This window comes from Poecilia formosa, unplaced genomic scaffold (assembly GCF_000485575.1).
Source record: "Poecilia formosa unplaced genomic scaffold, Poecilia_formosa-5.1.2 Scaffold14, whole genome shotgun sequence".
In the NCBI taxonomy this organism is placed as follows: domain Eukaryota; kingdom Metazoa; phylum Chordata; class Actinopteri; order Cyprinodontiformes; family Poeciliidae; genus Poecilia; species Poecilia formosa.
The window spans coordinates 2205916-2230841 of record NW_006799953.1 but is presented as its reverse complement, the minus strand read 5'-3'; the positions used below and the strand labels follow the sequence as shown (position 1 = coordinate 2230841).

At 40.9% G+C, this 24926-nt stretch overlaps 2 protein-coding genes across 5 annotated transcripts; both read left to right on the top strand.

The window, feature by feature from the left end:
• Positions 1-335: 335 nt before the first annotated feature.
• Positions 336-6592, top strand: LOC103134004 (protocadherin-10-like). The gene is made up of 4 exons (XM_016668296.1): positions 336-3281; positions 4364-4422; positions 4507-4619; positions 4985-6592. The coding sequence occupies exons 1-4, from the start codon at positions 747-749 to the stop codon at positions 5260-5262; spliced, it is 2985 nt and encodes a 994-aa protein (XP_016523782.1). The 5' UTR covers positions 336-746; the 3' UTR covers positions 5263-6592.
• Positions 6593-11238: 4646 nt separating this feature from the next.
• Positions 11239-21264, top strand: LOC107835582 (protocadherin alpha-C2-like). 4 transcript variants are annotated; one of them, XM_016668300.1, is made up of 3 exons: positions 11239-13839; positions 15216-15252; positions 17154-21264. In XM_016668300.1, exons 1-2 carry the CDS (start codon positions 11422-11424, stop codon positions 15225-15227), a joined length of 2430 nt encoding a protein of 809 aa, XP_016523786.1. In that variant the 5' UTR covers positions 11239-11421; the 3' UTR covers positions 15228-15252; positions 17154-21264. The 4 variants fall into 4 exon arrangements, with proteins under 4 accessions (XP_016523786.1, XP_016523785.1, XP_016523784.1 ...); XM_016668299.1 differs by having other exon boundaries at positions 17151-21264; XM_016668298.1 differs by lacking the exon at positions 15216-15252.
• Positions 21265-24926: the final 3662 nt, after the last annotated feature.

The following is a 24926-nucleotide window of genomic DNA, read 5'->3' as shown; positions in this document are numbered from 1 at the left end:
TCATCCCTCCAACCGGTTTCTACATTTTGACTCGGTTAATCTCTACATTTTACTTTACATTTCTACATGTATTTACTCATCGAAGAAGTCTGTCTTAAAGACCTCCCCTCCCCCCCCACCAAAAAAATGTACATCACCATTGCAATCACTAGTTAGCTGTGATAGATCTATTATTTTCTTACCCTCTGCACGATTGATGCACTAGCTAGCTGCTTTATTCCCAAATAAACCGAAATCTGTGGCTGTGATGCCGCAAAGTGTGTAAAGTGATGTGGAGATTTTTATTATTATTATTTTTTTTTTTGTTTTTGCGAGGCACTGTGATTTTCTATTGTAACGGATTTATGGAAAAACTTAAATCCGGGAACTTCTGAAGTCTTCTTTGGCCAACTTTTAATGTGGCGCATGAATACTGCGCCACATAGTACAAGAAAAAACTGAGCGCAGTACTTTTAACCTGCGGTCAAAGCCCAAGGACTGTGACAGGAATCTGATCGAGCTCTAGTAGGCAGCAGAGATTATCCGAGCAGATGTCGTTTCCCACCCCACGTATTGAAACAGTGGGGCCAATAATAATAAACGCTCTCGCACGCAGGCACACTCAGGAGAGAGCCTCTCTGCCCCTGCGCATCTCTCCTCTTTCCACTTTCTATCAGACACCGGGGGTCGCAGCTCCAGTCCCAACGACCGATGTGAACTTTTGACGTTATTCCGGGGTGCATCTCTCTCGCTTCCGACAGCAAACCATGAGCGAGCGAGCCTTGAAACGACTCCTGTTCACTTTTTGCCTCACTTTTTGCCTCGACGAAGTGCGGGGACAAATCCGCTACTCCATCCCGGAGGAGCTGGAACACGGGGCTTTCGTGGGCAACATCGCGGAGGACCTGGGCTTGGATCTGGACAAGCTGTCCATGCGCAGATTCCGCATAGTGTCCGGCTCCAAGAAGCAGTACGTGGAGGTCAACTTGGAGAACGGCGTCTTGTTCGTCAACGAGAGGATCGACCGAGAGGAACTGTGCGAACAGGGTTTGTCCTGTTCCTTCCACCTGCAAGTTGTGATAGAAAACCCTCTGGAGCTGTACAGGGTGGAGATCGAGATCCTGGACGTGAACGACAACTCCCCGAGCTTCCCCTGGACCGAGATCAACCTGGACATCTCAGAATCTGCTGCGCCCGGATCGCGTTTCCCTTTGGAGAGCGCGCAGGACCTGGACGTGGGATCCAACTCGCTGCGCACCTACTTGCTGAGCGTCAACGAGCACTTCCACCTGGACATCCAGACGCGCAGCGACGGGAGCAAGTTCGCCGAGCTGGTCCTGCAGACCCCGCTGGACCGGGAGCAGCAGAGCGCCCATCAGATGGTGCTGACCGCCGTGGACGGAGGGGCACCGGAGAGGTCAGGGACCGCGCAAATCTATATCACGGTGTTGGACGCGAACGACAACGCGCCGGTGTTCGACCAGTCGTTTTACAGAGTGAGGCTGGCAGAAAATGCGCCAAAAGGCACGGTGGTGATAAAGCTCAACGCCTCGGACCAAGACGAGGGTCCTAACGCGGATATCGCATACTCCTTCAGCGGCCACGCGCCCTTAAAGGTGCGCCAGCTGTTCAGCGTGGACCCGCGCACGGGAGAGATAAAGGTGAAAGGCGTGATCGACTACGAGAAGGCTAGGATGCACGAAATTTACGTGCAGGCGAAAGATAAGGGTCCCTCCGCCGTGGCGGTCCACTGCAAAGTCCTCGTCAACGTCCTGGACAAGAACGACAACCTGCCGGAGGTCATCCTGACCTCGGTGTCCACACCTGTGCAGGAGGACGCGCCGCCCGGGACGGTGATAGCCGTCATCAGCGTGATGGATAAAGACTCGGGGGAGAATGGCAACGTGGACTGCGAGATTCCGCACCACGTCCCGTTCCAGCTCCACTCCTCCTTCAAGAACTACTACACCTTAGTGACCTCAGACTTTCTGGACAGAGAGTCTGTGGCAGATTACAACATCACCGTCACTGCCAGAGACATGGGTTCCCCTCCTTTGTTCACAAGGAAAACAATCATCGTCCAGGTGTCCGACGTGAACGACAACGCGCCTAGTTTCAAACAGCCGTCCTACACGGTTTACCTCACCGAGAACAACGCGCCGGGAGCGTCCGTCTGCTCCGTGACCGCGAAAGACCCGGACTCGGGTCAGAATGCGTACTTGTCGTATTCTATTCTGGAGGGAAACATACAAGGGATGCCGGTGTCCACGTATGTGTCCATAAACTCGGACAGCGGGAACATTTACGCGCTGCGCTCCTTCGATCACGAGCAGCTGAAACACTTCCAGGTTACGGTGCGGGCTCAGGACGCGGGGTTCCCCCCTCTGAGCAGCAACGTCTCGGTCAGCATCTTCATCTTGGACCAAAACGACAACGCGCCCGTGATCGTGTCCCCCGTTACGCAGAACGGCACCGCGCCGAACGAAAACGTGCCCAGATCGGTGGACGCGGGCTACCTGGTGGCTCGGATCAACGCGGCAGACGCGGACGCGGGTCAGAACTCGCGTCTGTTTTATCAAATGCTCCAAGCCACGGATCCCAGCTTGTTCAGCGTGGCTCTGTACACGGGCGAGATCAGGACTATGCGCCAGATAGAGGAGAAAGAGCCCACCAGGCACAGCCTGGTCATTCTGGTGAAGGACAATGGTCAGCCGCCCCTCTCGGCCACGGTTTCCATCATTTTGTCAGTAGTTGACAGCCTGCCAGATTTACAGCCTGATTTGGGTGACCTGTCACAGAGCCCGCATCACAGCTCCAGCTTCACCCTGTACTTAATCATGGCTCTGGGTGCAGTCTCCTTCACATTCCTGCTGGCCATCATCGTCCTCGTCACAGCGAGGAGACTGAAGGGCAGAGTGCCCAGCAAGACGTCCGGCCTCCCCTCCGTCGGCGACTGCTGCGGCTGTTGTTCCCATTCACAGCTGCCCTCCTCCAACACCACCACCGCCGCCACCACAGAGGTTTTCAAAAAGTCCAACCTGAACGTCCGCATGTCCGCTGCAGGTGCGTCAGGATGCGCGGAGACGAACGGCGTTGGCGGCGGCGCGCACCCGCAGGTGTACTGCTACAAAATGTGCCTGACCCCGGAGTCATCCAAAAGTGACTTTATGTTCCTCAAACCTTGCAGTCCTGTCCTGTCGGTTCAGCAGAACAACACCAAGAGCACGGACTACCTGACCTCAGGTTGGAGCACGCTGGAGCGCAATGAGCTGTCCAACAACAGAGCAGCGACCCCGAATGAGGTAAAGGTCATAAAAAAGAAAAAAAAAAACATGACAGGGCAGTGAAAAAAGTATTGGTATCCCACATTTATGCTATAGCCCCAAATTTTCTCTACTTCAATAGGATTTTGCAGAGCCAAGCAGTGTGAGATTTTCTGGTTTAACCTTTGGTCAAACACACTATGTGCTTGCAGAAAGCGATCACAGCCAAGAACCAGGAACACTTCCATCCCTTCGGTGAAACACGGTGTTGGCAGCACCATGCCTTGGGGAATGCCTTTCTTTTCCAGAGAAAAGAGATGGTGGTCGGAGTTGAGATTGATTGACGACTTACATTGATAAATCCTGAAGAAAAGGCCATGAAAGAAAGTTGATTTTGTGCCTGATGAATCATTTCTTTGTTGTAGTGCCCGTGTATTTTCAAACGTCTCAGAGTTTTAAAGGGATCGTGAAGCCAGACTCAGACAAGTTTCTCAGGCTCTTTGAATTATACAAGACAAAACCTGCATTGATCTGTTAATAAAGTTGTTCCCTGGTACTCCAAGTGTTGCTGCAGTCTTCGTGTCACCAGATCCTTGTCCTTCTCTGTGCATCTTGGAAATAGATGAGGTTGTGCCAGAAACATTTAGATATAATGAGATTAAGTCCCACAGCACCACTGATCTACCACCGTACTTAACAGTTAGCTTTGAGGACTTTTCCACATTTTCACCCTTTGCTGCTAAAAAAAAAAAAAAAACCTCAATCTTGGCCTTATTGGACTGCAACACATAATTCCATTTAAAGTCTCAGTAGAGTTTACAAAACTGCATTCATGAGTGATATGGAGAGAGACAGTGACTTTCTTCCAACGTCACTTGCTGGCTGACCTGTACGTTATCTACAATGATTGTTATAAAGCACTTAAAAAACCACAAGTTGTTACTTTTTGGCGCAGATATCTTACGGTGAGCTTTGGAAGTCCTCTACCTCTGTTGCCACTCTGTTCATTGTTTGAAGTGGGTAGACGTGGCTCAGATTGATTGATCATTATTGCTTCCTTTTCGCTCGATCATATTTATTCAATATCTCATTGTGATTTACAAAGTGTCTTTACGTTGCAGCTCAAGTATTCGCATAAGAACTTGACTTGGACCAAGAACCAGCGTAACTCGGCTTATAGGTGAGTTTATCCAGATGTTCAGTTAAAATCTGGAATATTCATGCAGATTATCAGTTAAGACTTCTTTTTTTTTTTTTTTTTTAGATATAGCTCAGCTAATATGGAGGGAACTCTTTCAAGGCAGGCAAAGTGTGACCCTGACGGTTTCGCCTGCACTGTGGCGCCACAGTACTGGACTTGGGGAAACCAAATGAACGGTAGGTCCAGTTTTAGTATACCGTTGCATATATGAAAGAGGTTATAAGTAGATTAAGCGCGAGGCTTTCCCTGCGTCTGTTCCAGAGGGATTTTTGTCAAAGACATGAAATGATAAACCATAAAGCAGATAATGCCAAATCCCAAAAGTAGGGGACGTAGGGGGATTTTACCGCTTCAGTATGAGAATTATTTAAGTCCCCTCAAGGGGTATTATTTGCTAAAAAGCTGAATTAGGAAGATGCTTTTAAAAGCCACAGTGTCCAGATCAAGTAAAGTGTATTTACATATGAGCTCATTTCCTGAATTTTGCCCCAATGTAGGCTAATTAATGCACATTTTTCATTTTATTCATTTTTTTAAACAGACTGCAAGAGATCTCTTCAAGAGGGAGCGCCTCCCAACTACTCGTGGACTCCGAAGCACGCTCAGCTTCATTCGGAGGGAGCAGATTATCAGCACAACGTTTACATTCCCGGAACGCCGTCCGGCTACAGCACACTGAAGCTGACGCCCAGAGGAGACCTGGACGTCTACAACACCTTCTCCACCTTTGGCAAGAAGAAGAAGAAATTCATCTCCAACTACGAGCAGACGTTTGATGCGGACGACGACAGCGTCATAAGCAATTCCATTTTCAAATGAGACGGCCGGACACTTCGAAACTGTTACGTTAGCAGCGTATTTGTAAAAACAAGATCCAACTTTTTCTTAGAGACTATGAGTGTTGCCCCAAGCTGCACACAAGACTGTCAGTTTTCTGCGGATCGATGGCAGATTTGTACTGAAGTTTATATAACGAACGTGTCGCAGGGGCGACCCAGTCATTCTTGATGCATATTGACAGGAAACAAGTTGAAACAAAGTGAAATATATTACTGTTTAGCACAGCAGCCTTCCCCTTCATTTCCACCCTTGATACAAATGTTTGAAAAGCTCTGAAATCAATGCATTTTTCATTTGAGCAGGATAACCTTCCACTGAAAAACATAAGGAATGTCCACGCTCTTGCTTGAATACATTTCTTGAATGGGGAAAAAAATAATTCTACATAAAAAGGTCATTGTTTATTGCAAAACCAAAGAGAGCACAGATCCTGTCGAGGTAAATCTATCTGAAGAAGGCTTTATATTATTATTATTATTATTATTATTATTATTATTTAATCAGTGTCTAGGAGTTTGTTCTTTCTGATTCATGACTTTCTGTTTACCAGGTACATGAATTACCAGTTTTCACAAGTACTTTTCGCAGGATGGCAATGGAGACAGGGAACCTAGAACAGTTTTTCAATGGATAACAGCACATATTTTTTTATTTTATTTTAGTTTATCTTAAGGATTTTTACATATGTCTTTGAGGAGATGGAGTAGGGTGGGAGTTTGGGATGCAGTATAGAATATGTTTTTGTTAAACCGCTTGAGAAACTTAACAAACCTTGTATTTCCTGTATTAAAGTAAATAAATTCACTATATAGTCCATTGTACATAAACATTCTACTTTATTCTATTGAAGCACACATAAACATATATATATTTTTCAATTCAATTTATTGCAGCTCTTCTGAAAAAATGATCATTACTTTAAAAATGAATCCTAACATAAAATGACAAAGCAAACCTAGAAATAATTTTTCAAATTGCTTACAACTGATTCATTTTACTTCTTTTTTTTGTTTGTTTGTTTGTTTTTCTGATAAAAACGACGCATTTCTGCGGGTGCTGATATTCACAGGTATATTTTGGATGAAAAATCTGCAGTCATTTTCCTGTCAGTTTGATTAAAGGCAGTCATTACCCAGGCTGCAAAGTCGCCGCTTGAAAATGACTTCCAGGTTTCCTACAGCTCACTAGATATGATCCACATGTGACTAAATAATCTTTTATTACATTCAGTCAGAGGGATCCCTTTAGGTCCAGTGAATAATGTATAGGGTATCGGTATGAATTATTAATAAATCCTTCTTTGAAAATCGCTCTTGGTTTTTGTTTCTCACTGCAACTACAATAATATAATTATTGACAACTTATTTAAAAAAAAAAAAAAAAAGCCCAAGGATGCTTCACGAAAAAATTAAATCCAAGTGGCGGTTGGGTCAGCTTCAGACCGAGTGTTGGTGGAGCCAGGGGGGCAAATTCACAGTTTACTTGCAAGGCGTGTACTGAGCAGAGGCTGCTAATTCACTCAGTGTGGTCCAGCCCCCGCTGGTTTTGTTGATGGGTAGCAGTTGGCGTCTTTGGTTTGGGTTCGACCACCATGGCTCTGCAGGGAGTCCTTTACTTGGCCTTGGTCGGAGTGGGGGGAAGAGGGAGGGGAGGGTTGCATTGTGGATGAACTTATGATGTTGTGGTGACTGCCTTGTTTGGATCCTGGAGCCAATCTGCGTTTGCCCTGACACCATGTGCCTGTGGTTTTCTCGTCCCCATCACAAGACTTTCGAAGGCCGTTCCCAGACAGAGATACCCTCCCACCTGTCTGTTTGCAGGCACCTCTGCACTGTCTGACGTACTCCGCCGGTTAATTTGTGTGTGCTCGCCACACGTGCTTCTGGAAAACGAGCAATAACACACAGACACATGTATGTAGACCCAGGAGAACAGCTTTGGGAAACAGCAGAGGTGGTCATGTGTTAGTATTTGTTTGGTTGTTTGTTTATGGCAAACCGGGCTTCTGTTTCCGATCGATACCTGAAACTAAATTACTACCACCACCACCACCACTAAGACCTCTAACTGAAGCAACATTATTAAATTTATTTTGTAAAACAGATTAAGCAAAAACGTAGTAACCTAACAAAACAACCACCCGACCCAGGCTTTCTCTAATTTTAGCCAATGTCACACAAACACACTATTTATTTGCAGAGCAGACTGAGTAAAAAGGGATCAACTGAATAGGCGAGATAAGAATCGCATTAAGTCAATGGGAACATATAGTTACTAACCACCCTGATTCCCCTGATTATCATTATTTATTTTAAACAAGCAAGCTCCAAAAATGTTCCTCTGTTTTCCTTTTTTTGTTTTTGCAACACAGAAAAAAAAAAGAGAGAATGCAGCTCTAATCGATCACATGTTTAGCTAAGTTTATCCAACTAAATTTGTTCACGTTTGTTTTAGTTGGCAATTGAATAAACGCAGTAAATGAACTTGGATAAGTGTGTCCAGTCGCCCTGACGTGGTAAAGGCAACCAGACACACCGATTTGTTTCCGTAAGCTGTTTGGATAGAAAATCTGAGAAAGAACATAAAGAAATAAGAGGTCATTGCAGGAAGTAGAACAAAAAAATATATCTATAACTGAACATGTTGGTGAATAAGAAGGGTTTCATGGATAAATGCCAGAAAAGTGGAGTAGGAGAGCATTCCAAAAGCTTCCAGAGCTGGTTTAAATTTTTAAAAATAACTTAAAAATGTGTCTCTAGAAAGCATCAACAAAGGGACTCTGTGTCAATACAGCATTAAGGCATTTAACATACAATTCAGCTTGCAAGGAGATCTTTTCGTGCTCAAAAGGCTGAGAGAAACCTGATAAAAAGAAAAATTAGTCGTCTATGCAACCTTTGGAAAAGTAATAGGATTAGTATTTCCCTAGAAGCTGACTTTGATTCTGAGCAAAGCTGAGCTCCAGAGTCTTATTTATTCAGAACAATCCATTCCGTTTCTGCCAATTCCCAGTTTGATAAAGTATGTAATAACATACTCAGATGTAATGAAGCGCCGTGAACCCTACTAATCTTCTCTGCTAATAAAAGACAGGAGCTCCAGCCCAGGGACAAGACAAGACTGCGACGGCGGTGGGGTGAATTGGAAAAATGTGAGCTTTTTCAGACTCAAGGCAGAAAATGTCTTTTAACCTTTCTTCCTGACATTCTGGTCAGTAAACCTCAGATTTTAAACTGCAGCGACAGAGATTATCCTTAAGATCCGCCGCCTCTAACTGAGCCGCCACAGACCACTGGGTTAATCTTGAGCTTGCTTGAGCCTGACCGCCTCAGTGAACAGCTTCACGCTCAAAACGCTGCGCTGCCAGGGGCCAGTCTCTGAATTTATATCAAACCCTTGGAAAATAATGTCAGATGGATAAAAAAATAATAATAATAATCTTCCATCTGTCCGAAATGACATTTGGGGAGTTGAAGGGATTTGAAGGAGGAATCCCGACAGTCCCACTGCTACATACTGCCAATTATTCCAATTCATCAGCCTGAAATTTATTTGAAAATGTATCACACGCAAGAGAAAAGAGTCAGAATTTGTGAATAACATGTTGCATGATCTGAACAATGAAAATAAATATGAGGTAGTTTTGTTTTGGAAGAATCATTTTTAGAAACTATTGTTTCCCTGACATATTTTCTATTCATTTGTAAAACTATATTCTCCTCCTGGACATGTGAGCTTCTTTTTAATATCCACTAGAGGGCATTATTTTCCCACAGATTCTCACTATCAAGTCTTCCAGCGCCTGAGATGGTGATATTTTTTTGTTGTTGTTGTTGTTGTTGTTTTTGTTTTGATTATTTATTTATTTATTTATTTATTTATTTTCACTTTTGCATCTTATCATTGCTTGTCTATAGTTTGGCTATATCAGTCTTCGGAAACAGAAGGCGTGAAAATATGTTTAAAAAAGAAATTTGATCTGTATTTAGGAAATCAGGGTGTTGTAACAAATCAAAGTGATTAACTTTGAATTCTTTCTGTTTTTTCTTCCTTTCTTTGTTGACCATTTTATGGGTTTCCGTCCTGTAGACAGTACTACAGCCTCGGTTATTTTCTCTAAGCTGCTTTTCTCTCACTGGCAAAACCATTAATGGACCAATTGCTGCCACTAACTCTGCGCTTCTGTCCTTGTTTGTTCCTTAGTTTCATTTGTTTGTGCTTCCTCTTCTTCCAGCGCCGAGTTGGTCACAACAGATGGCAGCTCATTCTGCTGTAGTTTCTCTGCTGTTGAAAGAGCTTTGTTGCTCCTCACTGACACCACATGCTTATACATATATATATATATTTTTTTTTTACCAATTGTATATGAACTTTGATCGTACTATAAAACAAGACTGTGTAATTGAATCTAAATATGCGTATATGAATCTGAATATGTCTACAATCCATTGGAGTTTGACAGATTTTAATATAAACATAGATTATAGATAAAATATTATTAGTAGTAGTAGTAGTAGTTGCAAAACGTTTGAAGAGATAGATGTATTTCCTGGCAGTGCCACTAGATGGCAGAAAGGCATCGTAATGATTGCAAACAATATTTCATAGACTTTCAGCCGCATATCTCATGTAGCCTTTCTTGCAATTCGCAACCAGATATTTTTCAACACGAATGCAAATTTTGTGCATTACATTTTCAAAATGCTGTTGCCATTTGTTCTCTGAAATGTTCAAGTCGTCATGACATAATCATTTAATAGAAGAAAAAAAACGGTTTTAATTTAAATTCATTATTAATTTTTATGAGGTGGATTTGTAAGAGAAATAAAAGTAGTAAGAAGAAAAGTAGGCTAAGAGATCTCCGGAAAACAAAATACCATAATCTAACGAAATTCAAGAGAACACGAGAAGTAAAGTTATTGACGTTTGTCAGTCTTGGAATGACTGCCAAACCGTTTCTAAGGCATTGGAATTCCATGTGGCGGATGACAGTGAGAGCAATAACTCACATAAATTGGAAATAGGGAGCACTGGTGAAACTTCTAAGTTGTGGCTTCCCTACAAAAATCCCTCCAAGAGAGAATCAAGGACTCATCCAGAAGGTCTCAAAGAGCGTCTAAAACTAGACGGATAGCTTCCCTAATCTCTCCAATTGTACTTTGTAAACTGCTACAGCGCTGACAGTGCGGAGACAATGTGAACAATAGAGTCCAGGCTGCTCACAGACAAACTGTTTGATGACAAGTCAGTCATATTGCTTTCTTTGTCATCTTGTGTTATTCTGTCAAAGCAGAGAGGCTGTTCATACTGCGGAAGATTTGTGGGTATTTACAATAAACTCATACAGATACTGGCAGCATCTTGTTCAATTGCATTCAGACATCCTCAATAACATTATACATGGGAATGTAATCACTCTAAACCTTCAGAAATGGAAAACAAGCAAGAAATGATCAGAGGAACTTTGTTATGATGAATTTGACAAAAAGTAACTAATAGTGATGAATTCTGATTCAGAGTGAAGTCAGTTGGCGATATATTCAGATGCCACACCTATCAGATTATATTGTAAAAGAAAGAGAAACATGATGCAGGGGCAAATATAAAGTATATATGTTTACTAAACAATGAATGAAAGAACAATAATAAAGCTCAAGTTTCAGTCGAGATATTTTTCAAGGTACTCTAACATAAAAATGTGTATTTTGTGTTTTACTGTAAGATCTTTAAATATGTGCAGGTTTTTTTGTTTTGTTTTGTTTTTCTGGTTAAGTGGTTTAAATAAATTGAAACAAAACAGTTTGAAAACATACTATTAAAACATAGATTCGTTTTTTTATTTTATTTTTTTATTATTATTATTTTATGTAAAGGTATTTTTGCTTCAGTGCAGCTATTATGATAGGCACCATTTGGTGATAAACAAAAAGCCCCGCTGCCTCCTGGATCTGTGTTACGCCCCTGCGTTGGCCGTCAGCGCGCACACCGCTCCTCCAGCGGCTCCACACCTCAGATGGCCTGCTGCAGCGGCTGCTACAACTCGCGGAGGCTAGAAATGTCACCGGTGATCCTTTGCACGAAGACAACACGGTCGTAAGAACAGATTTGTGACATTTATCTCTTGTGTTAACGCTAACAATGGCGCTTAATTGTGCAACTACACGGACTCGTTCGTTCGTGGCCGCTCTCACGGTTTTTGTCGCGCTGTGGGGATCTGCGCTCTCCATCACCCGCTACTCCATACCGGAGGAGATGGAAGAGGGTTCCTTTGTTGCCAACCTGGCCTCAGACCTGGGTCTGGACGTTCGCAGCTTGCTGGAGCGCAATGCGAAGCTCGATGTCATTCACAGCAAAAATTACCTCGACATTAACAAAGACACGGGCGAGCTGGTCATCCGCGAGAAGATGGACCGGGAGAGCATATGCATGACTAAAACAACCTCATGCTTCCTGAAAATGGATGTCATACTCTCCAACCCCGTTCGCATTTTCAACATCGAGCTGGAGATCTTGGACATCAACGACAACGCGCCCGTTTTTCGTCGGAAGACAATGCACTTGGACGTTTCTGAGGCAACCCCTCCCGGTGAGAGATTCTCCCTGACCAACGCCGTGGATGCGGATGTGGGGGCGAACTCGGTCAAGACCTACTATCTGAGCGAAAGCAAATACTTCAGCATTGACATCCAGACGGGCAGCGACGGCTCCAAATACGTAGATCTAGTGCTCGACGGCAAACTGGACAGAGAGGAGCGTGCGATTCACAATTTGATTTTAACTGCGGTGGATGGAGGTGTGCCTCCCCGCTCTGGTACGGCCAGCATAATTATTAACGTGCTGGACATCAATGATAACGCCCCCACGTTCAGTCTGCCCGTTTTTGCTGTCAACGTTTCGGAGAACTCTCCAGCGGGGACGGTGGTGATGACATTGAACGCGACTGATTTAGACGAAGGCACAAACGCGAAATTAATATACTCGTATACCCTGTACACCTCGGAGAAGACGCAGGAGCTCTTCTCCCTAGATCCACAGTCAGGCGAGATCAAAGTGAAGGGGGTGATCGATTATGAAGAGAGTCAGAGTTTTGAGATGTACATTCAGGCTCAGGACAGAGGGGCGAACCCGCTGTCAGGACACTGCAAAGTGATGGTTTACGTCACAGATCTAAATGATAACTACCCAGAAGTGACCATCAAGTCCCTGAAGAGATCGGTGGCCGAAGATGTCTCGGTGGGGACACTGATTGCTGTGGTGAGCGTCAGTGATAGAGATTCTGGAGACAATGGCGCCGTAGACCTCCACCTGAACCAGCAGGAGGCCTTACCCTTTCGTCTGAACAAGTCCTCAGAAGGTTACTTCGAATTGCTGGTGTGGAAACCGCTGGACCGAGAAGTCAAAGGCAAATACGACATCAAACTAATAGTGACAGACAGAGGTTTCCCAGCCCTGTCTGAGAATGAAACCATCACCTTGGAGATCCTGGATGTCAACGACAACGCACCCATGTTCTCTCAGTCCTTCTACACAATCCATGTTATGGAGAACAATCCACCTGGAGCGTTATTGACATCCCTAAGTGCACATGACCCAGATTTGAATGAGAACCAGTACTTGGTTTATTTCATAATGGAGAAAGAGATAGTTAACATGTCTATGTCCATGCTTTTCTCCATCAATCCTGAGAACGGGGACCTTTATGGCCTTAAGACCTTTGACTATGAGAGAGAGAAGGAGTTCCTGTTCCACATTGAGGCCAGGGACTCTGGTGTCCCCCCTCTGAGCAGCAATGTGACGGTTCACATTGTCATCCTGGACCAAAATGACAACACTCCCCTCATTGTATCACCATGGCGAGCGCACGGCTCAGTTGTTGAGGAGGTCATACCGAGGTCCACAGAGAAAGGTCACTTGGTGGCCAAAGTGGTTGCCGTTGATGCGGACTCTGAGCAGAATGCCAGAGTCACCTACCAGCTACTGCAGATCAGTGACTCAACTCTCTTCAGCCTGGATCAGTACAACGGAGAGATCCGAACGACAAGGATGTTCAGCTACAGAGACCCAAGGCAGCAGAGGCTGGTAGTTGTTGCAAAAGACAATGGACAACCTGCTTTGTCTGCCACTGTTACCATCAAGATATCAACGGTGGAGCACGCCATGACCTTCTTAGAGACAACAGAGTTACCATTAGAATACGAAGTCTTCACCAACCTAAACCTATACCTCGTAATTGGTTTAGGCGCTGTGTCCTTTCTGTTGTTGATAACAATCTTGGTTATCATCGTCCTCAAATGTCAAAAGCCAAAGCCAAAGGCCATCAAGATGCCCCCAGCCAACAGAAATAGCCTGATCAGCCAGAGAAGCTCTACCATCGCAGATTCCACCCTGATCTCCAGTGATGCCTACTGGTATAGCTTGTTCCTCGCAGAAACCAGGAAGGGCAAGGTGGTGGTGAGACAACCAATCATTCCCAAAGGAGCAGGATATTTTGTATCCAGCATACCCAGGAGCATAGGCCCAAGTGAAACCACAGACTCCAGAGCATCCACACTGGAGGTATGTTGAATTGGTAGATAGCCTTTGATATCACAGGGTATATTGTTTTATAAAAAATGTTCTTGCATGTATTTCATCTCTCCTCCCCCTTTGTAATTGGAGGTTTATTAGTAGCCTACTTTTCAAACACAGGGTCACAGCGGTATATACTTTTCCCTGTGCAAACAGCTCACTGAGTTATGATCATTTTGTTTCACTATTCAAGTTGTGCCACACACTATTTTTTTTTTTGTTTAAGTAGTAGTATTGAATATTTCAGCTTTTGAAATACTGTTTTAACTGTTTTACGCTAAGGTTGAAAATTACTTGAGAATATTAATAGCTATGGTATCAAATGAAACTGTGAAATGTCTGAGCTGGTGATTGTGGTGGGAAATGTTTATACTGCTGCAACCTTAGCAACATTTGCAAATTAGAATTTTTTTTTTGAGTGCTTTATATTCACATCAAGGTTTTTTTTAGGGTAACATATGTATGGTACGGGATCCCATCCATCCATCCATCCATCCATCCATCCATCCATCCATCCATCCATCCATCCATTAGACAAAAATATGCAGAATTCCTGAAATTTGACGTCTCTGTAACATATGCTTTTATTGTATTTCCTTCAGAGGTATTGTGTTTAATCAACTCCGTACATCTGACAACTCACTTATTGAAGAAGATTTGCATAATTCCTCTGAGATCCCGTTATTTTTTAAATTGCACTACAAAGGTTTTGATGTACAGTACAGCAAGTGATGCGCACAGTCAAAGCCGGCTCCACCCTTACACTTTAATGCATGTACCATATTGAGAAATATCGAACAGTTTTCTGTTCGAAACACAGTTTCTAACAGAGTCCTGCTGATTTTGATTAGCTGTGCGTCAGTAGATCAAACTATCTGCATTTTTAGCCATAATTAGGCCAAGATCCCCCCCCCTTTCCTCCACCTCCCAAATCTGCAAGTGTTTGATGTCTTATGTGGTATGTAGGTCATGTATTGCAGATACATAACACACAATCGCAGCAAGAGTAGTAGGCGTATGAGGGGGAGCACTACAAAGAAGCCCAGAGTTGGAGGGGGTTCTCTGAGGACAAGAGATAGAGCTGCACTAAATGAGATCCGTTATAAATTTCAAGCAGCACTCTGGTGCACAGCAGACCGTCGTCGGTGTATATGTGCCGAGAACCATCCAGATGTTGTTTATTTTTCCTACAGCTGGTGCTACAAAGCAATCTGAACCAAGCGGTGCTCTGAAAGAATCAACAATATAAATATGCAAGCACAGGTGCAGATGGAGGGCGAGATGCAGTTGTGCATGATGTATCTGTTTTGTGCATTTGCGTGTCACACATCCCACTGAACTTGTTTCTTCTTTCTGTTCTTAAGTACTCAAAATGAAAGGAAGTCCATTCTACAACTGGAGGTATGCTGGTTGCTAACTACAATCTGTAGAGCCACTATTATTTTATAGACATTCACTGTCCGTTTCTACTTCATATTCATTCTTGGTTAGACTAAAACAAAAGCAAGAAAGAGAATTGAACTGCCACAGTTTCCAGTGCAAATCTTCTGTGTTATCCTTTCTCCGTCAACATATTTTCCCGATTAAGTAGAACAGAATCCGATATTTCTGCTTACGCTTCGGTCAAAATGTCCCCCTACAAACACAACAATCTGTTCCAATCTAATTCTAACGTGAGCACGGAGAGGGGAATTGGCTTTTCTATCAAACGAGAAAACCAGCTTATATTGAGAACTGAGATTAGACTAAAATTGGCGGCCGGTCAGATCCATGTCGTGCACGTCTCTCTGCGATGGCGCTGACTGAAAAATTAAGGAGATTAAGGACTGAATTGTCTCAGCCAATTGTCAGGAAATAAGGTCATCTGTTCATTTAAACAACACCTTTGTCAAAACATGTTTATAATGTGTCAGAATTGTAAATTTGAGACAATTTCAATCTGAAGTTGTTTGTAATAGGGTTGGGTGTTATCCACACCTTAATGACTTTATATTTCTCAAAACATTTTAGCATGAAAGGCTTATGATGTTATCATATAACACCATGAAATTTAGTGCATTTTGAACAATTCTGATATTGTTATTTAATAAAATTAAAGGTGCTACAAAAATATATTGCAGTACCTTCTTTTTCATATGGGATGTAATTCAACTAAAAAAATATACATATAATGACCCAAAGGTTTATGATTATGTGCTTTTCTATAAACACATTTTTCTCTTAAGAAATATTCCCATTTTTCTTCATGACGCCAGTTACATCAAGAAGTTAGCTTTTTATAATCTGCACACAGCAAGTTCATTTAATTACATTTTTGAATTAGTAATATTTATGACCTCATTATTTTCAAGGATCATTAATTGGACTGTATCGTCAAAAATATTTCAGTTGCCGCTCTCAAACCTATCCATCCTGCTCTGCCAGAAGGAACTGGGTCTTTGTCATTCTTTTGGCAAAAGAAGTACTCCCATGAAATTCTGAAAAACTACACAGTAGCTTTGCATGCAATATTTGTCAAGGGGGTTGTGACAAGACTGAGAACAAAATGTCATGCAACTGTAAAAAGGAGAATTAATTTTTGCACTTTGGGTCAACAATGCAGAGCCTTAAGACGGTTTAAACTGTCTGTTAAGGCATATTAAGGTATATTTGGTATTTGAAGTAATAAAATAGGCATTAATAAGGGGGGAATCTCAACAGGTTCTAGCTACTCGTGGGCGTCTGCTGTACTGCAGACTTGTATTCAAATTCAATTCTCTTGTACATTAAAATTCAAGAGAGAAAAACAGATTGGAAATAATAGCCTTTCATGCCTTAATGTAACCATACCTTTGCAGACTTAAAAATAGTATTTCAAACAATGCTGTTGCTATTTTCAGAGTTGAGGTATATGGCATATCACCCAATCCCAGCTTGCAGTCTTGACTCCAGAATTAGACGTAGTGATGACTGCTTGTGCATGCTTAAACAGTATCATCTGTGGGCTAATTGAACAAAAGCTGTACATTTTCTTCTTTATTTCTGTTAGTGACCTTGAGACATTTTCTTTTGATAAACTAAACTGCAAAATAAAATAACCAATAAGTCATTAAAATAAAGAAGCAAAAATCATTGATCTGGCCCCTGCCCCCGTAATTCTGAATGACCCGTAAGTCCAACGACATGATATTGATGGTGGCAGTAACCAGTCACAATCCACTGTTGCATGAGTGAGGACTTTCTAAAACTTTCCATCAAGACTGTTTGATTTCTAATATCATGTTTTGTTTTGTTTTGTTTTTCTTTTTCATTTCTTTTTTCAGCAGCAGCCCAGAAGAGAGCTGCGGTGATGTAATCGTCTCTTCCTGGGAGTCTCTGGCTGAAACCTTCCAGGGGCTTGCAAAGAAGATAAACAGTTTTCTATCGTCAGTCCCTCTGCTCCAGCTCCTGATTTCCCCTGTTTCCTTTAATCCCACACACCAACAATCAATCAGTATTCACCATATCCTTCTACCAGTGTGTTTTTTTGTTTGTTTGTTTGTTTGTTTTTGCTCTTAGGTATGAATACTTTCTCTTAACTAGCATTTGGACAAACCACAAACGAGCTGTAGTGCATTGACTCCAGCTCGTTGGCATAGAACATAACTAAAGACTCCCAGTGGATGCATTTGCCTTTTTTGTCCAGGTTTTACCATGGGTTGTAGGTTTAGAAGCCATCAGTTTAAAATCTACCTAAGTTGCCATAAAGTTGTTGTTGTTGTTGTTGTTTTTTTTTAATGCTGGAGTTTGAAACAACACGCCTAATCATAAATATACACACGAATCAGGGTGAATAAGCTTCTTCCATCTGATGAATCCATTATTGTAGCTGGTTATAACATTCAGGCCTGAAACTAGGTGTTTTGTTTTTTTTGTCCTATTTTGTATGGAGAATCTTTCTGTTTGATAAGACTCAAACTTTTACCTAGTAATAATCAGTGATTCAGCTTTAGGTCTTTTTTTATATACAATGTCGTGGTTAACAAGTTTTGAATGTCTAAAAAAAGAAAATGACAAAAAAGAATGAAAGAAAACAGGTAAACATAAAAAAGCTTTCCCTTCTTATTATTTGATTGTAGTTCAAATATGAGTCGTTATGAGGGTAGACAAGATAAAACGCTCACCAACAATAGATGTGCAATCGGTGCAAGACATGCGTTTCTGGAGAGTGGTTTACATCCACTCATCACCATACCTGATGTTAATTATGGAGCTTTAGTGATTTATTTGAACAGTTTTTATTTATTTATTTATTTCAGATCGTCACTGAGAGATGATTTGACAAAAAGCTTGACTTTGTTGTGGATGGTTTCTTATAATTTGACTCGAATATACTCATACACAGCCCAACAACATGTCCCTGTGTTGTTGGCCTTGAAAAGCTTACATTTACTCCCAACATTCTCATTTTTCTTAATATTATAATAAATTAGTCTCCTTCTAAAGATTGTAAAAATTTCAGTGTTATTTTTGGAGTATAGTGGAACTCTTGGTGATTCTTTGGTTCTTGACGATTGTAGTTAATGTCTTTTTAATCTGAGAGTTTCAGTTTGTATAATATGGTTAAAATTTGGAAGCAGGTTAGAGTTCAGGTGGGTAAATCAACCCAAAAAACACAACATAATTACATCGGTAAGGCTTTTTTTAAGCTTCCCGATTGACCTTTTGAAACCCCGAAATGAAACCGATTGAAAATTTGTAGACAAAACTATAAAGAAAAACTTGGTTTGTGCCAGAATATTAGTGTTGGTGTATATGTATATAATTGAGCTATTTATATTTTTTTTGTTATAATTTTTTATTTTTTTTTTATTTTCAATGGCAGAGCCTTTCATAGGCTGAGACCGTATCACTGAGAGGTGGCCGACAACAGATCTGTGCGGGAGCCATTTTGGAGAGCATCATGCGTATTTTCCAAATAATTCACAAAAAACAGAAAATATTTTCTTGAAACAAATAAATATACGCCTATTTTTATAAAGATATGCTGTCCAACCATCTACTGCTGCCACCAACTGTTTTGGAGGGGAACTGCTTATTGCAGAGGCGCGCTCTTTCTGGTGAGTTCCCTTCCCATGGGAACGACCACCAACGGCTCCGCCCCTGCTGCCCGGATTAGCAGAAGTCCAAGATAAATTTCTGCTCCTAATTAATGTGCTAATTAAATTTATTTTTTTTTATCCAACTTTAAAAAAAAAACTGTTCAAATGCATCACTATAAACCAAAAATGTACGTTAGTCAAGTTTGTGATGATTGCATGTAAACTTTTAACAGTAACTGTACATTGCAATGCAAACTCTCAAGTTTCTAAGCAAAAAAATCAAAAACTGTTGTACATTTTTAAACAATCAGTTCATCTCTTCCTGTTGAGGTGAGAGGAAGCTTGCCGGTGACAATTACAAAGTTTTGCCAGAGGGAAGAGCTTCATAAATGCGTCATTCGCAAACAGTAAAGCGACTCGACTGAAAATCAAATGTTTCTTTTAGAAGGAATTTCCCCCCAAATATCTCCCCCCAAAAAAACTGTTAAAGAAATGATTTTAGGAATTACACAACTGGTAGAAAAAAAAAAGAAAGATGATATATGAGGTCATAATCTAAAGTAAAATATAAATAATCATAAATATGTTTAATAGCCAGAGTAAAACTATAAAAAAAACAAAAAATAAAAAGAAGAAGAAGTAATAATCTTGGCCAGTGTATGATTGGAGGTAGCGGCAAGATATTCTTTGATAAATGTTAATGTTTTTTATATATATTTTATGTAGTAACTTTTATGGCTGCTTTCGTGAGCTTCTTAAAGGACATTTTGTTGCATATTTATAGTGTAGTGCCGTCGTTTTAGTTGTGTACATGAATAAAACAATGGAGAAAGAAAACATTTTATGACCTCAAAGGTAGTGCTGCCGCACCGCCTTCAAGTCCAGGACTTCAATTTCTCTGTAACAGGAAGCTTATTAAGAGTGCTAATTAGGCTGCTGCATGATCAAATGTAACCGGCGTTGAGTTTAGGGAGGCTGGATTAGGAGAGGAAAGAGAACATTGTGTTAATTACAGCGACAGTATTCCTGTAGTGACTCTGCTGACAGTGCACAAAATGTATTAAGCGGATGACAGCGGTTTGAATTTGGGATATGCACGGAATGTAAATGTGATCCCATGCAGCACTCCTGCGGAAATGCAGCGAAGGGGGAATATTTCTGGATGTATTCGGCTTCACGCTCTGAGTCAGTGAAATGTTACCTCCAACTCCCCGCCCCGCGCCCCCCAACGTCTTATTTTCTTCTTTTTTGTGCTGCTCACCTATGAAAGCATCTAGCTGGCTGCTTGTCAGCCTGAACATGTCGCATAATGAGGGTCAAGTGCATGTTAGATGTGCAATCAGTGGCAGAACTGATTGATTCCAACAGTGTTAATGCAGTTATCGGGTTGCACATATGATGAGCTCCTCGCGTGCCTTCTGCCTTGTACAAGATGACTGTTGACAAATGAAACAATAGCATTTCGTGCACACTAAAAACTGCTGGGTTTTTTTTTTGTTTTGTTTTTTTTTTGTTTTGTTTTTTTTTAAACTGGTGCTCCGTAAATTATGGGCTTGATTTAACAATTTAACCCCATAACTCAATAGGTTTGAGTTATGGGTTTGACTTCATATTCTGGGTTTTTACCCAGTGTTTTTGTTAACACTACCAATGATTTTTCCTGATGGCATAAACACAAAAAATAGAAAAAAAAATAAAATCTATAAACGCATTTCAAAGTTAAAACAGAATCTCATGAAAATTTAAAGCAGATTCTATGAATATGGCAAATTATTTTGGTCAAAGCATCAAATTTCAACACAGCTAGAAGAAGCATTGAGAAAATAATATATTGTTTTATTATAACTATAGTTATAGATTCAGTGGTGAGGTAACACAGCATCAACCCAGAATTTTGGTCACAACTCCAAAACATAGCAAACTATAAAAATGAATTTAAACAAAACAATTATTGCTAACACATTGCAAAAAAAAAAAAAAAAGCAAACATAAATACATACAGATTTTAGGCCTATCTACATAAACTTCATGGCCAGTTCTTTGGTTAAAATGTGAAGGTTGAACAGAGTTAGCACTAGCCAGTGAGCAAAACATTTTTATTTATTTTTTTATTGTGAACTGCTTATTAATTCAACACATTGACATTGTTATACATTCTATTTTTATAGTCTTAAATTGATTAACTTCTGTGGAGGAGATTCAGTGAATTCTGATTCGTTATTCGAAATGTTCGGCCGTGAAAACATGGCGAGTCTCTTCCTGGCGTCTACTGAAACCTGACAGAGTCGCAAATTTTAACCTGACGTCGATGTGACCCGACTTCTGTCCCAGCAGAATAAACCCATAAAAGAGGGAAAAATAACCCAGCAGTTTTTTTTGTTGTCTCTTTTTTGTTGTTTTTTTTTCCTTTTATGTGTAATCGATTTGTTTTTCCCAGGTTACAGTATCTTGAGCTGCTTGTTGGATAGGCACCTTTAGACTCAGAACAGTGGTTCTGTTACGAACCAATAGACGCATTAATTGTAAATTAAACTGCTTTATACTTTGTGTTTTTATACAACATACCTTTTTGATATCTTCTGTATTCACTGTGATCGAATGGCACAGGGGATGCTTGTGCTCAGTGTAGTAGGCTGTAAGTGAGTTAATTGTCTTTTTCTTTGTTTTCTGTTTTGTTTTTCCTAGCAGCTACTTTGCCGTTCATGCTGTACAGTAAGCTTCAAGAGTTGTGCCAAACGCTCTCCGGTTTCATCCCGCTTCGCCAATCAGAGACAGTATGAGTGAGAATGGGCTTTCTTTACTTTCATGTCTCGTTAATTGACCGGTTTTGATGTTGCTTATTGGGTTTTAATGTAACGCCTGATTATGCTAGTTTGAATAAAGATTTTTAATCCATCTCTCCGTTGTGTCTGTGATAGAAATGTATTGCACAAGTCATCAAAAGTGACTTCTTAAAATGCTCCCCCCCCACCCCCTCCTTCTCTCCCTTGCCATTCCTCTGAAATTCCCTCACACATGGAGTTTGACCCACTTTCTCTTTATAAAGCTCTGTACTAATTCTTCGAAATTAAAAACTATATAAAGGAGATGTAATTTCAGAAGCAGACAAATAGCTTTTTCATAATAATAGGACTCTTCCAGTCTGTTTGTTGTGAGCCACACAGGGCTTTCAGACTGCAGTCCTGCAGGCTCCCATGTCTGATAGACAGTTTATAGCACAGGCTGATGCCTTGTGTAGATTATTTATGCCATCTGACTTTTAAGCAGTAACAGTATTTGTCTAAGTATCAGTAATATTAAGATATATAACAGTGTCTTGTAAAAGTAGTCGTGTGACCCAATGATACATGAAAATGCTTTCATCCAGACATTGATGTTTCAGCTGCACTTCATTTTATGTGGGGGTGTCAGAGCAAGGGTCGCTAAATATGTATGAATGTCTCAGTTTTCAAATTCGCATTACTATAAAATGTTACGGAAAAGGTGTAATTTACAGTTATATTCCATTTCGTGTTGGTCCAGCTTATAAAATCCCACGACAATGCATTGATATTTGATGTAATGCGACTAACTGAGCATTTTCACAAGCTTTGGAAACGGTCTGCAATATGAAGACTTTGAATGGATTCAAATGTTGTGAAAATATGACAGCGCTTGTGCTACGATCCAAAAATTTGAGATCAAATAAGAGTGTAATCCACTAAATTTCAAAATTATTAAGCAAACGTTTCGCAACCAATCTCACTACTCGGTTTCCTAAAAACTGCCACATTATTAGACCTGGAGCTCCAGAACTTGCTTGTGCGAATCCGAAGTAGGTCAGCAGAACTAAGCAGTGCACCATGGGCTACAGACGTGTGCTGAGTGTTGCTGCCATCAGTTCCTCTCCCCTGTGGGCTCCGTTTTTTGTTGTTTTTTTTCTTTAGAGTGGGCAATGTCCCTGGCAGTGTTTCTCAACCAAACTGTGGAAGTGTAGAATTGTGCTTTTAATAACCTGAAGGAAAAGATGGATTGTACTTTTCTCAAAAACCTTTATGTGCTGCAAAAGATTTCTAGATATATCTCCTCACAAGCACTTTCTGCATGCACTGACTGGCTGGAGGAACACAGCAGTCAGCGTCTCATTCATAACCCTTCCAGGCTTATTGGCACCTCTGGTAAAGATGCACAAAAAGGCTTGAAATAAATTTATCTTTTCTTTTTTTTCTTTTTCTTTTTTTTGCAAAAGCATAATATCTCACTCAAATTCGATTACAAATATATATTTAGGTCATATTTGTTTTGGTGTTCACATTAAGAAATGATTGTTTCAGGCAAAACCACGCTGAGACTTTTATTAGCCGGGACTTTTCCTTCTACTTTTAACAAAGTGGGAGCATCTGAGAGAAATCATTCATCCGCTGTCATTACTGTTGTCCTGCTTTGTAAATCTTGTCATATGTTTTCAAAGATTATCCAGTGGCCAAATCTACAAATATAAGGCTTCCTAGCAACCAAAAATAACCCTTTTTTCGTTGTGTTCCCAGATCTAAATCCCGTATTTAAACTGCGATGAGCTGAAAAGAAGAACGGATGGGAAAAGATCCATAATTTTGAAAAGCTCGATTTTCTCCTCATTTGGCAAAAGTGCAGGGTTCCAGTTGAAATCCCAAAAGGAGACAGAAGCTTTTGTTTCCTGAAATGTGTCCCAAACAACTACTTGCGGTACATAGATAACATCTAATTGTTGCTATGGAGACCAAGTTAGACCTTGACATCACACGTTGATGCAGTTGTCCAACATTTGAGAATCTCGGTCTACATCCAACCCTCTTGGTCGGAGTTCCAGATTTTTAGACCCTTTTAATTGATGCTGTGCCTGTAGAAATGGGTCACTTTTTTGGTAAATTCATACTTTCAGCCTTTTCCTGACTTATGAGGGTCAGCACATGTCTTTTGAAGGATGCCTATGAGAAATGAGCCGCAGTCTTGTCATTATTACTGCCAAGAAATGAAAAAGGAAGTCATGGTGACTTAAAACTTTATATACACTCTGATAAATCTAAAAAAACAAATGTTTCAAAAATACTATTATAAATATTTCTTAACTTTGTATATTATTCCCAATAGATAAATGGGTTAGGGTAGGGTAATACAAATTAAAACATTGTGGTATTTTAGCAATGGGATATAGTGCTAATGCAGTAAAAGATTGAATTATGTCAAAGCTTTTAATAACTTTTAACAACACCTTTACATAGTTTGCCCATTTCCTCTTCTTCTATCATAACCCAAATGCCCTGTGCATAATTTAAATACTTGCCTGAACAATAGGAGTCTAAAAGGTCAGACTTAGTGAACACTGACCATCTGCAGGAAGCTGCAGATGCAAAACCACTAAAATGCCATGTTAGTACAAAACACAATTTTCATCACGACAAGATGAGGTGGAAAGATGAATGAGTGAGCCATTAAATTCTTAAAAGCAACACTGTTATGTGTAGTCTTCAGTCTTCATCATAAATAATTTTGCATTCTTTCTCCATCACAGAGAAAACTGCTCCTGTTTGCATGGAGATATAGACCTGCAGATCCCAGTGTATTGATCCAGTAAGTGTTTTTTCACTACAGACTGCTGTTCTATATTGAGTACAGCGTTGCAAGTAAAAAAAAAAAAACACTTCAAATGTGTAGGTGCCTAAGCATATTTTCAACCAATAGCAGTATTGTGCACAAACATGCACGCACGTCACTTTATTTGCATCCGCAGAATTCAATGTATTTCGTCTGACGCCTTTGTGACAGAACAACGCAAAGTAATGAGTAATAGTGAAGGGAAAGCAAAAGAATTGTTTACAACATCTTTTGACATCTGAAGATTTTGCACCCCAATTTACGCTGGTACCCTTGGATAAAATTCTGTCTGTCTGTTGCAGTTGCTTACTGGGTAAGAAGACTGACAACATAAACTGACAGAGAGGGAGGAATTAATATAGAGCAGCAGCCAAAAGCCCTATTGTAGCTGTGGAGATCAAC